The sequence below is a fragment of the Stomoxys calcitrans genome, chromosome 2, assembly GCF_963082655.1.
Source record: "Stomoxys calcitrans chromosome 2, idStoCalc2.1, whole genome shotgun sequence".
Classification (NCBI taxonomy): Eukaryota; Metazoa; Arthropoda; class Insecta; order Diptera; family Muscidae; genus Stomoxys; species Stomoxys calcitrans.
The window spans coordinates 220,375,468-220,389,584 of NC_081553.1; the positions used below are offsets into that span (position 1 = coordinate 220,375,468).

At 34.8% G+C, this 14,117-nt stretch overlaps 1 protein-coding gene across 1 annotated transcript; it reads left to right on the forward strand.

Annotated features, from left to right (window-relative positions):
- The first annotated feature begins 274 nt into the window (after positions 1-274).
- LOC106096388 (importin subunit alpha-4) lies at positions 275-11,155 on the forward strand. The gene is made up of 4 exons (XM_013264118.2): positions 275-585; positions 3,934-5,145; positions 10,529-10,705; positions 10,776-11,155. Exons 1-4 carry the CDS (start codon positions 520-522, stop codon positions 10,869-10,871), a joined length of 1,551 nt encoding a protein of 516 aa, XP_013119572.1. The 5' UTR covers positions 275-519; the 3' UTR covers positions 10,872-11,155.
- Positions 11,156-14,117: the final 2,962 nt, after the last annotated feature.

Sequence of the window (14,117 nt, forward strand, 5' to 3'; positions counted from 1 at the left end):
TAAAGCAAGAAGAAATAAATATTAACAGTAGTGAAACGATAACATTTGTGTTGGAGTGTGATAAAGTACAATTTCCAATAAATCTCAACTAGTGTGAACGATTGAGATGTTTTTCAAAACGACATAAACAGAACGATTCATTGAAGACATAGCATAAACCGGATTTAAGGCCCTCGTCATCGTCATCCTGTGTGGAACAGACCGAAAATAATTGGCGGCGGTGGTGATGGCTGAATTGAACGGCGGCTTCTGTGATTCGGGCGGGCGGCCTTCGTTCATTTGCTCGTTCGTTCGTTCATCAATCGTCGCGGTTGCTGTGTCTTTTTCTTCGGTTCATTTAATCAGTGATTTTTGATACAAGACCTTAAAATTGTATTGAAAAACAATTAAAATATTTTTGTTTCTTAGAAAAAGGAATAAACACTAAGTACATATAAAACAAAATCAAAACCTGCTACGGAGTACACGTATTTCACTGAATAAAAAAAGGAAAGAAAGAGGAAGAAAATCGAAAGAAAAATGACGTCTCTGGAACCAAATGTGAATCGCTTGCAAAATTTCAAAAACAAAGGAAAAGATCAAGAGGTAAGCTGAGGATATTTCGTAGATTTGTGTACAATTGGAAGAAACCACACCCATGACATCAACGAAAAATTGAATGCTTTTGATGAAATATTCGTATTTTTCTGTAAAATCTCTCCTTGAGAAGGCACATGTTTTTGTTGTAAAAAATAGATGTAGCCCGTAGTGGTGGTGTGTCGTATATATGGGTATAAAGTACTAGCTAAAGGGAAGAATTGGCAAAAATGAAGAGGGAAAAAACGAAACGAACGAATAGCTTAACCTCCATTTCCAATATAAGTATATGTATATTATTTAATTTTTATTCCTTAGAATTTAACATTTTTTTTGATTTTGAAACGCAAGAGCGTTTGTTTAACGATTGAGCGTGCAAATTCTGGAACATTTGTTATGAAATTTGTTTTTCTATATGGCATTAGAGTTTATTGACGAATTTTCTTGTTCGGTCTCCTTCATATTATTCATCCCATTGCCACTTCCATTCCTCGTGGTTCAATTACGGTGATTTTTTCACATTTTGCTTTGTGTCTTTATTTACTGTTTGTTTCTTTGAACACCAATATACACATGCACAGGTTGCGGGCTGGTTGTGTGTCGAGTTGTATGCTGATACCAATTGTGACAATGTATTGAGCATTTAGCTCTATAAATTATAGCAATGCAACCCTGTAAAGTGGTTGATCGATATAAAGCAAACAGGGTTGTCAACTATTTAACTTTATACATTCTAGTTGATAACTGTAAATAATGATTAATTTGTTGTGGAAAGTCCTTTATATACATATCTTTGAGTTTTTTTTAACTAGCTCAAAAAATTTCTGTTGTGTAATATAGCGATATCTCTAGTTTAGGGTTGGTATTCTATTCGTCTTTTCACGTGAACAACTCTCAAAAAAATAAATGAAAAATGTATGAGAAATAGAATTGCTTTCTTTAGGCAAAGGACTAAAACATTTAGACACAATTTATCCTAGTGTTATATGACAGGATTGTGTGGTGTAGAATATTTGCTATAAATAAGTTTAAATAAATTATAATATCACAACTACTCTGAAACTTGAACAAAATACCCTACTTTATCCACAAATAAAACCCCTGCTAGAGGATTTGGTATTTCTAACCAAATGTAAACAAAACAAAAATATGAGTCATTTCCCTGTCATACTGAAGGATAGCTTGCCTGTACACCTGTGACGTTGAATGCCTGGCTAGAAAATAAGGAAAAAAATTCAGCGGTGGCTATCCAACTCGCAAATGTGGGCGACATCAGTGAGATTCAGCTAGGTAAAACTTCTCTGCTAAATAGTGTCGATCTGCGGTGCGCTGTTCGGGCACGTTGATTAAAGATCCCTTATCATTGCACTTAAATGAATCGGATGGCACTCATTGGTATGAGAGAAGTTCCCCGCAGTTTCCTAATGGATGTTCATGGGCATAAATGTATTTGGAAAACAAAATTATAGCATTGTTAAAATAATCGAGCTGTTATTGAATGTTAAAAATCGGATAGTTATAACTTAAGGTCAGTATTAACTTCAGTTTTCGCATATGAAACTCCAGATAAAAAAAAAATGGTGAAAAAAAATTTAACAATTTTTTATTTGCGGCACTAAGTTATTCACTAATTGGAAATTTAACACCAAAGGCGCCGGCAAAACGTTTCTTAAATTGAGCCAACATGTTAAAAAAAGGGTATTTTAGTTACATTTTCGTTTATAAATAATAATTGTTAGCAAATATAGTTCTTCCACTTTTATTTTTTGTGATAACACTACGCAAACAACACAATTTACCAAAATAATTTTGGTGGCAAAAACATATGGGAGAGTTGTCAACATATTCATTTTTATTGCAAAAAATGCCTTTTTCAAGATTTCTACAATAAGGGAAACTTTCCACAGTGAAAGATCTAAATATCTACTTTTATTAAAAAAAATTAATCTGCTGTGTGTTATAAATATACAGGTCTGTTCCGGGCTTCGAAAACGCAAAGCCAAAGATTTCCTTATGTATTAATATGGGAAAAACTTTAATCAGTTTTGTTTAAAGTTTATTCTGGATGAGAAATGTCATCTATAAATTGCAGGCGAATACAATTGTAAATAACAGATTAATAACGATAAAAAAATCATAATTTAAGATTTTTCCTTCTGTAAAGTAACAAAAATGGAGTTAGCATTTTTGTTATTCTATAAGCGGATTTTGGGTCCATAAATTTGCATATTACAGATTTATAACGATTTCAAAAAAGTCGTAAATTAAGTTAATTACTACCCCTGTAAGGGTTGGTATTATATTCTGCTATCGCAATAGCCGCTAAAATTTTTAATTATTTCGCGAGTGAAATTTGACAGCAATCAAATGTTTTTGTTTCCATAACAAAACACATTTCTTTATCTATTGGGTTGCCCAAAAAGTTATCAGCTGCTACTTTTAGCTTGCTTTAGAAAAAAAGTGTAAAAAAGTATATTTGATTAAAATTCATTCTAAGTTTAATTAAAATGCATTTACTTTCTTTTAAAAAATCCGCAATTACTTTTTGGGCAACCCAATATTTTATTTTTTTTTTTTTATTTTTATTTTTTCTCTTTCAAGTGTTGCCACTATAGTTTTTTTTTTTTTGCATTTTCCTCACTACAAACAGACGTTTTTTTTTCTATGGCGGTTGATAGTATTCCTCTCGAAAAGCTGAACAGAATACTCAGCTTAAAGTAACAAAGAAATGTGTTTGGTCATTTTTATACTGAGCCATCGACATACATATTTGTTGGAATGCATATTATAGTCAAATTTCTATATAGTAAAGGGAACCTCTGGCACTTTCAAATAGGCAAATCATTTTTCTTGCGAATTCGAAAAACTGACTGGCCTGGGGCCGAATTACCGCATACGTGATCGATTGCGTTTTCGAATCAAATGAAATTTCATCTCGTATTTAATGGATGCTATACCACTTTTTATAAACATTTTAATATCCAATTTTTTATAAATTATGATCAATTTGAAAATTTGCGTTCTTAAATTTCCAAAATTCTCTTTAAATAAAGAAATACATAATTCGCAATAGAGAGATTTCGAAGGGTTTTACTCGTTCACGTATGCGGTAATTCGGCCCCCGATACTTTAGATTTAGATTTAATTGGAACTTAAGAATTACTCAGGTTGTGTCATCAATGTGGTTTTTTTATAGGCCTTATAGGCTTCTTATTACAAAGAACGGAATGGAATTGGTGTAAACCTGTATACCGGCCTTGTACCTAATTATTTCTGTAATTTAATATTGCCCTATAATAATTTTGTTATTACTTACATGTGCGTTTTCGTTTATTTAATGTTTAATTATTATTGCAGGAAATGCGACGACGACGAAATGAAGTCACAGTGGAATTGCGCAAAAACAAACGCGAGGAGACAATCCTCAAACGACGCAATGTCCCCAACATGGACTCGAACACAGATGAAGATGATCAGTTGCCAAATCAAATTAATTTGAAGAAATTGGCCGAATCAGCTGCCGATTCAACAAAACCCGAGCAGCAGTTGGCTGCTGTACAAGCTGCGCGCAAACTGCTATCGTCTGATAAAAATCCACCCATCAATGATTTAATAAAGAGCGACATTCTTCCTATATTGGTGGAATGCCTTACGCAACACAATCACACCATGTTGCAATTTGAAGCTGCCTGGGCTTTAACAAATATTGCTTCTGGCACATCGGAGCAAACAAATCAAGTGGTCGCTGCCGGTGCTGTCCCCCTATTCTTACAATTGTTGTCTTCACCCGCTCCTAACGTATGCGAACAAGCTGTCTGGGCTTTGGGTAATATAATTGGTGATGGTCCCGAATTGCGTGACTTTGTCATAAAACATGGTGTCGTCCAACCCTTGCTGTCCTTTATTAAACCCGATATCCCCATATCGTTTTTGCGCAATGTCACCTGGGTTATTGTGAATTTATGCCGTAACAAGGATCCACCACCACCGGCCGCTACAATTCACGAAATATTACCCGCTCTCAATATATTGATTCATCACACAGACACCAATATCTTGGTGGACACAGTTTGGGCCATTAGTTATTTAACCGATGGTGGAAATGATCAAATTCAAATGGTCATTGAAAGTGGAGTGGTGCCGAAATTGATACCACTTTTGGGTCATGCTGAGGTTAAAGTGCAGACAGCTGCATTGCGTGCTGTTGGCAATATTGTCACCGGTTCGGATGAACAAACACAAGTGGTACTCAATTATGATGCTCTATCATATTTCCCGGCATTATTGTCTCACCAAAAGGAAAAAATACGCAAAGAAGCCGTATGGTTCTTATCCAACATCACAGCCGGCAATCAATCGCAAGTTCAGGCTGTCATCAGTTGTGGCCTACTACCGAAAATTATTGAAAATCTGCGAAATGGTGAATTCCAAACACAAAAGGAAGCTGCATGGGCTATTAGCAATTTGACTATTAGTGGTAATCGCGAACAAGTGTTTACGCTCATCAAAGAGGGCGTTATACCACCATTCTGTGATCTTTTACAATGTCAAGATACCCAAGTTATTAATGTAAGTATCTCCAGTAGTAAAACTAATTTTCAATTTATTTGAAATAAATTCTTGAAGTAGGCCCCTATTAAATATGTTCTTGATAATTCCCAATTCACTACCTTACCCCGCAGTATGAAACACATTTACATTCCATTTCCTTTTGAAGATACAAAATCTAAATCCAAATATCGGTCATATATCGCTCATGTACTTGAAGAGTGGCTTAACTCAAAAAAATGTCAACAACCCTTTACGTCTAAATAAAAAAAGATTTAAGCAAATATTTAAAAAAAAATTATAAAATATCAATATGATAGTGAGTAGGTTTATTAGTAGTTTCATTTGCTAATTATTTTGTTTAGGAATACAATTAAAAAAATTGTGTTTAAAATAGCATTTAAAAAACCAAAAAAAAATTTAAATATTTTATGTTATATTAATAAGAGAGTAGTCCAACATAAATGTGTGGTTCTATTCAGGGTATGAATTTAATAAGAAAAGCTTTTCTAGTTATTTAGTATCCTTCCTGAAGAGTTTGATGCAATAGTCGGGCCCCAAATGCCAGGAGGGTCGACCCAGCTACAAAACACCCGCAGCAGGACACTACCGATTAGGGCAATATGATCATCAAATGAAAGCTATTTAATTGAATAGTACGATTTTAGTATACAACTTTGGTCCCAAGTGTCAGGAAGGTCGCCCACTGACAAAACAACCTCAGCAGGACATTTATACCGAGTATTGTCCTATTAGGGCAATATGATTATCAAATGAAAGGTATTTAACTGAACAGTGCCAATAAAACTTTTATTGTAATTTTGGAAATGGCCCGTGCGGTTTAAAATTACAAAATTGTGTACATAAATCAATAACTAAAATTAAAGATAGTTATCAAATGAAAGGTATTTAACTGAACAGTGCCAATAAAACTTTTATTGTAATTTTGGAAATGGCCCGTGCGGTTTAAAATTACAAAATTGTGTACATAAATCAATAACTAAAATTAAAGATAGGAATTTTTACACCAGGCAAAGCAAGATAGATAGCTTATTTAATTATCATTTACTGCATATTTATAAATAATTAATTCAAAAAATTATTTGTTTGATTTTTACACTCTTTAAGCACATGAGCGATATGTACACAAAAAAAAATCCCCAAAAAAACTAAAAATTTATTTGAAAATAAAATTTTTTTCAATTAAAAAATTAAGTGATTCCATCATTTTTTAATTGATTATGAATTTACTTCAATTACAAAACTAATTGATTCAAATATTTTTTTAATTGATTCTGAAATTTTTTTCAATCACAATCGTGACTAAAAATTTTGTGATTTTCAATTAAAAAATTAATTGATTCAATCATTTTTATCGAATCTCAAAAAATTTTGCAATATGGTGCTAAGTTTAGTTTAGGTTGAATAGAGGGTGTGGACAGTAATCAGCTTGTTGTGCGCCGTTTATATGATGCTTAAGTAAATTCAATTAAAGGTTATTTTGTCCCCTACAATACAAAGGGAAGTAGATTTCAAAGACCCATACGTCCCACATTTCGACAAACCTATAGCAATACCATGGCTGGCGGTTTTAGGTGCCGGATTAACTTTTCATTCGCCAAGGGCTGCCTTCTCAGTGCACAATGTACTGCTACACTAACAACAACAAATCTAAAGGGCACCCCTACCCGACACCCGAATTTTTATTTCGGATGCCCACGGACCTTTGTCAAAACAACACACCTCAAGTTCATGTGCCAGGAGGTAAACATCTGTGTAAAAAAAAATGCAAATTTTGGCCGTGAACATTCCACTAAGAAACAGGGGCAAACTTCTCACATATCAATGAGTGCAGTCCGATTTAAGTTTAAGCTCAATGATTAGGGCTCTCCTTTCTATAGCCGAGTCTGAACGGCGTGCCGCAGTGCGACACCTCTTTGGAGAGAAATTTCACATGGCATAGTACCTCACACAGCATTAGGAGAAGAAAACCACCGCTGAAAATTTTTTTCTGAGGATCTCGCCAGGGTTGGAACCCAGGCGTTCAGCGTCATAGGTCATCATTTATCATCATCGGTGGCCTCCTAAATTGTTAATTGGATCAATTAACAAATTAATTAAAAATGTGAATAATTTTTAAGTGGATCAAAAAAAAAAAAAAAAAAAAATTGAGAATTTCAAAATTTCAATCATTTTTTTAATTGAATATGCATTTTTTTAATTGAATATGCATTTTTTTAATTGGAAATTTTCAATTACTTTTTCAAAAACGGTGATTGATATTAAAATTTCCGTGATTGAATCATTTCCAATCATTTCCAATAAAAAAATTAATTGGACCAATTAATTTCGTGATTGAAAACGATTGAAACCAACTAACTTCTACTAAGAATCTATTGTGAAAATATAAAAAGAAAAGAGAAATGACATATTGTAACAGCTGGCTTGAGATTGTTATGAATCACAATAGTGTGTTATTATTCACAACTGCTCTCTTGTGAATATTGGATGTTCATTCTTAAGAAGCATGTCTAAATGGAAAGGCCACAAACTTCCATCATTGGCAAGCTCCCTTTGGCGAGGATGGTCTTTATGGTGCATTGACCCGATGTTTGGTAGATCGACTTGATGTTTATAAATTATGTTGTACGGCGGAAAACTGTAGGTCTTTAGCGGACCCTTACCCTAATTTTCAGAAACGCCAGATTTCGGAGAATTGGTTTGTGCAATTTAAGCGAAATTTTGTGTGTTCTCTAATAGTAACCTACAAACAAAAATTTGGTATTCAAATTTCGGATGGGGTACATAGGGGAGAGCGCCCCACCCCAAAACCTACCAAATATATTTATATATATACACCAATCACGACAATATGAGACCCAAATTAAAGGTAATTAAGATTAAAGAACGTATCTGATATCCAATTGTCGGACCAAGTGTTTGGGGGACCACCCCATCCCCCAAAACACCCTAAATCGGACATATTTACCGGCCATGGCAATATGGGACTCAAAAAATACGAATCTGATATCCAAATTTGTGACAAAGTTTCTGGGGGTCCACCCCTTCCCCAAAACACCCCCAAACAGGACTTATTTACTGACCATGGCCATATGGGGCTTAAATAAAAGGTATTGGAGTGTAGAATACGAATCTGATATTCAGATGTGGGACCAAGAAGACAAATTTACAACCATAGCAATATGGGACTCAAATGAAATGTCTTTGGAAGCACGAATCTGATATAAATGTTCGGGAAAAGTAGCTATGTGGCTACCCCACCCTCATAACACCGCCCAAATAGGAAGTATTTGCTGACCATTGCAATATGAGGCTCAAATAAGAGGTATTTTAGAGTAGAACACGAATCTGGTATATATCTTCAAAGCCAAGTCACTGAGTGGCCGCCTCATCCCTCAAAACACCCCCCAAACCGGTCATGTTTACCGACTATGGAAAAATGGAGCTCAAATGAAGGATATTTGGGAGTAAACCATGAATCTGACATTCGGGACCAACTGTCTAGGGGACGTTCCACCACCATAACAACCCCCAAGTAGGACGTATTTGCTTGGGTGTTCAAGACAGTGGAGCTCGATATTCATTGTTTGTAGGGCGCATATTCCAAACCGGACATATTTGGTGACTTTTTCAATAAGTGGTTTAAGTGTGTATGGTATTTGAAGTTAGAAAACGAATTTGATTTCCAATTTGGGTCTAATGGCAATATGGGGTTTAAATATATGAGAACAGAGCACAAGCAGCAATTTTTTTTACTGATCATCGCAATATGGGGCTCAAATAAAGGTATTTGGGAGTAGAAAAGGATTTTGAAATCCAAATGTAAGACCATGTATTTTAGGCATCACCCCTTCCCCAAAACACCTCCCAAAGGGTAAACATTTTTCGACAATGCCAATATGTGGTTCAAGTGAAAGGTATTTGAGATTAGAAAACTAATTTGATAACCAATCTTTTGGCCATGTGTTTGGGGGACGCCCCATCCTGTAAACTGCCCTCAGAACCAATTGCAATGTGGGGTTTAAAAAAATAGTATTTGAGAGAAGAGCACGATGCTGATATTTTTTTAGGGCCAAGTGTCTGGGGGACCACCTCACCCCCGAAAACACCCCTAAATGAGACATCATGAGAATATCGGGCTGAAATAAAGTATTTTAAGAATGGAGTTCACCTTTCATCCAAACTTAAATTCGTAGACCGATAGAGATCATATGGGATTCAGATAAAGGCACTTTATTGTTAAACCGTTTGTCAAGCGAATACTAAAGGGTGATTTTTTTGAGGTTAGGATTTTCATGCATTAGTATTTGACAGATCACGTGGGATTTCAGACATGGTGTCAAAGAGAAAGATGCTCAGTATGCTTTGACATTTCATCATGAATAGACTTACTAACGAGCAACGCTTGCATATCATTGAATTTTATTACCAAAATCAGTGTTCGGTTCGAAATGTGTTCATTCACCGTAACGTTGCGTCCAACAGCATCTTTGAAAAAATACGATCCAATGATTCCACCAGCGTACAAACCACACCAAACAGTGCATTTTTCGGGATGCATGGGCAGTTCTTGAACGGCTTCTGGTTGCTCTTCACTCCAAATGCGGCAATTTTGCTTATTTACGTAGCCATTCAACCAGAAATGAGCCTCATCGCTGAACAAAATTTGTCAAAATTTGAACACATTTCGAACCGAACACTGATTTTGGTAATAAAATTCAATGATTTGCAAGCGTTGCTCGTTAGTAAGTCTATTCATGATGAAATGTCAAAGCATACTGAGCATCTTTCTCTTTGACACCATGTCTGAAATCCCACGTGATCTGTCAAATACTAATGCATGAAAATCCTAACCTCAAAAAAATCACCCTTTATTTTCGTAGCATGTTATTTCACTAAAAGCTCTTTAGTTGTCGAAAATAAATATTCCAAGGAAAATTTTGTTCCATATAAAGTAAAAGAAGGCGCAACGTAGTGGGCCCGTTCCAGCTAGTTTTCAATAAAATTGAAGTTTTCTCATACAAGCAAACGAAACCGCTAATTATAAATGACACAGAACTAAGCAAACTAGCATTTAGACATTTCCTCAAGAAAATCAATATACGAAATATGGAAATCAAAATCCTAATGTACTTTCAAATACTCTTTATCGCGATCGGTGGTAAACATGAGCGTTCAACGTGTTTTGAACTTAGACCCCAGGCATTTTATTTCCTGCTCTACTGGCAAATATTGCTGAATTGACTTCCACATTGTTCTGGTCGGTCTATCACCCTCAAATCATTTTATAAATTGTTATGATTTCAACAATATATTTTCCAGGATTATGATTTTTTTGTAATATTGTTGACTTTATTTAAAGCAAAATTAATTTTGTTTTCAGGTTGTCCTAGACGGTCTTAACAATATGCTCAAAATGGCTGATAGCCATGTACAAGAAGTAGCCAATTTGATTGAAGAATGTGAGGGTCTGGAGAAAATTGAAAAATTACAAAACCACGAAAATGTGGAAATCTACAAATTGGCCTACGAAATTATTGAGCAGCACTTCTCAGATGAGGTAAGTTTATGCCATTGATTACAGATTATAAACAATGTAATTTTTTAAAACTGTATTTTTTTCATTTTAGCTCGAACAAGCATCAATGGCGCCAGCTTCGGATGGAGCTCAATATCAATTTGATCCAAATGCTGATAGCAGACTACCGAACTCATTTAATTTTTAACAAAATTTCCCCTATTTTTCAATGTGACCATGATTTTACGCTAAATGTTGTCTTGTACATTGCAAACAATCTAAATCTTTAATTTTTAATTTTTAATTATTATTTAATTTAGAATCATAAACAAAGAACACGAGAACACGAAAAACAAAAGGATTTATCAAAATTGCAAACAACAAGAACGAACATACCGAGTCCATGATAATTTAATTATTGTAATTTAATACTTTATAAAAAATCATCTATATATTATTCTATATATATAAACATATATATACAAAACCAAACAGATTTATTGAATTTTTGAGTTTTAAACACAATTTTGAAAAAGAAAACGAAATCACGAGTAAACTAATCAGCCTTGACTTTCTTTTATCATGAAATTTAAATATAAATTAAAACCTTATCCTCTCTATCCCACATCCGTCTTCCTGCTGTCCCCATATTTGTCCATCCTCTGTAATTTCCAATTTTTTTATTACACACCTAAGAGACTCGTCTAATTAAACAAAACAAAAAAAAAAAAACTTTACTTTAAAGAATTTTTTTTATTTTATATTTAATTTTTGTTCGGAACTTAAATACATTGTAGTAAAAACTACTTTCAAAATTTTTAAAACGAAAACAATTTCCTTTTGTTTTAATCTATTTTGCCAATAACTATCTATTTATTATTCTTATTTTTTTTTTGGCATGCATTTTGGAGGTTTCTTTTGTTTAGTTTCTTTCACTCATCGTTAAGCATCATTGTCATAGATAAATAACATCAATAATCGCTCATTAATCAACAAAATTCACAAGTATTTAAAAACGCCAACATATTTAAAAAATATAAGAACGTTTTTAAAACAAAACTCTTTTAAACCGTAAATATAATTATTATAATAATAAAAGACAAGAGAGCATGTCATTATTTTCCACTTTTGCTGTTGTACAAAAGCCTAGCTAATATGAAAAGGAGGCTCAATTATAATTTTAGTCTCGTGATCTCTTGGGCAAAACTTTTTACGGCTTAATTCACAGAACTTTATGGAGCCTTAAAGTAAAGGGTGATATTGTAAGAGCTACAGAAAAGTTTTTCAGAAAAACAAAAATTTAGAATTAGAATTTGAATTTCATCTCACGGTAGCGCTCACCATTCACATTTACGTTACGATTTACATCACCAGCCCAAAACCCGCACCAAACTGTGATTTTCTGAATGCATTGGCAGCTCTTGCAATGCTTCTGGCTGATCTTCACTCCAAAATCGACAATTCTGCTTATTTACGTACCCACTGAGCCAAAAATGAGCTAAGTCGCTGAAGATTTTTGATAACAAAATCCAATAATTTGCAAGTGTTGTTCCTTGTAAGACGATTCATTGTTAAATTATAGACCAAAGTGAAGATGTTTAACAGTGCAACAAAACACAAAACGTGGGGGAGCTGTTTAACCCACAAAAAGATACTAACTAAAAAATCACCCTTTAGGTTTAGGTTTAAGTTTTGTGAATAAAGGCCTCGTTATGCTCTCCCAAATACACTGTAAATGTAGGAAAACGTCTCAGATGTTTCGTTTTGCTTTATAAAAACAAAAGCAAACGATTAGCGAACGTCGTTGTTGACCGTAACCGGAAAGTAGATTTTAGTAAAAACTAAATTTTACGTTCCGTTTTCGTATCAGCTGATAAAATTTGAAGTTTGCAAATTTCAAAACCAAAAATGTTTGCCATTCTTCTATTCTACGATTTTTCTGTGGAATTTATTGTTAATAATTAAGTTCGAATGGGAGCCCACTATGAATAGGTAGCCAGTCTGACCTGTTGTGAAAAAGTAAACCATGACATATGTGATAACAAGAAATTACAAGAAGAGAGTAGGAGGTAAGTGCCAATACGGCGTTGTCGTATCCGCTAATCTATGTTAGCACTATGTCATGAAACTGGGGTCTATTCAGGGATTCCACACACTCCGCCACGCACTTTGACCTCATTGTAATAGAGCCCAATGCCTTGAGGGCCGCCATATGCACAAACTGATTTCGACCTGGAACGAAATGATTATAAGCACCACATCAGTTGAAACTCCGAGCTCCAATTTGTTTGGTGTTCATTGTAATTACGAGAACCTCAGGTCGTGGTTAGCGGAAGACGAATACGGAGTAGCTGTAATTGCAGTCGTGGACAACCAGCGGTACCAAAGGGAGAGTCTCAGTGACCGGCCGGGCTGCAACAGCTCTTGCTTAAATACTGAGTTCCTGTGATACTCGATGTGACAAGGCGATCTTTTGGCGTCTTTTAAAAACTAATGACCATAACGTTCCCGCGGCGATTGGTCCTATGGACCGGAACAAGCTTGACGAGTATCGCCACCTCCACATACAAATGTGGCTACAATATCAGAAACAACAACTGATTTCAAAAAGTGTAAATCCCTTCCCAGAATTTCTTTTGCGTCTATCGTTATGGCACATAGCTCTCCCTGAAATGTTGTGTGTGTCGTAGTATAGCCCCAATCCAGTCCTTGTCTTTTGAAACCCTCCTCAATCTGCCCACCGCATCCATAGTGTCCTCAAGGGAACCTTCGCCGTACTCTGTCTCCCCGTGCGGCTCAGGGAGGAGACTTTCGACCCATCTCCTCGTTGTTCAATGCCCTCTCAATATTCGAGAAGGCCGCCATGTCGTACTCCTTAAGATGGAGAGACGTCTCAATGGTTCGTTTTTCCTTATTTATATGCGAAAAACTTAACTGAATAGAGAAAACAATAAGTGCAGATAAAAAGTGTTTTTGGTATGGAAACAAAACCATTTAATAGCTGTCAAATTCCGAAAGCATAAGAATACTAACCCTAAACGAATAACGAATGCAATAACAACGAGGACTCCACAATGATCCATCACCAACGAAACCTCGATTTTATTCCTATTCAGGTTTCCTTCCCTTCCCATATTATATATTTTTTCTCTTTGAAAAATGTTGTATTTATGGTTAAATTAAGAAGGTTGGCTCACTTGCCCAACAACAAAGAAATTAACCATACAACCCTGTGGCGATGGTGGCGAAAATTCGCACTAGGCTGTCAAATTTCTGGACACTTTCAAATTGACATTCTAGTTTTTATTTACATCATCATATGTACCAGCCACAAGATTAAAAGATTTATGGTTATAAAAGTGTAAATAAAAAATTTAAAAAAAATAAAATGTGAAAACTGGAACAATATGTGAAAAAAATTTTAAATTAAAACCAAGCATTTAACGTTCTAGTA

Bases quoted from the DNA above. Each gene is read 5' to 3' on its own strand.
- LOC106096388 (XM_013264118.2), top strand. From the start codon at position 520: ATGACGTCTCTGGAACCAAATGTGAATCGCTTGCAAAATTTCAAAAAC. The intron at 586-3,933 runs GTAAGCTGAGGA...TTATTATTGCAG, and splicing joins ACAAAGGAAAAGATCAAGAG to GAAATGCGACGACGACGAAA. The intron at 10,706-10,775 runs GTAAGTTTATGC...TTTTCATTTTAG, and splicing joins AGCAGCACTTCTCAGATGAG to CTCGAACAAGCATCAATGGC.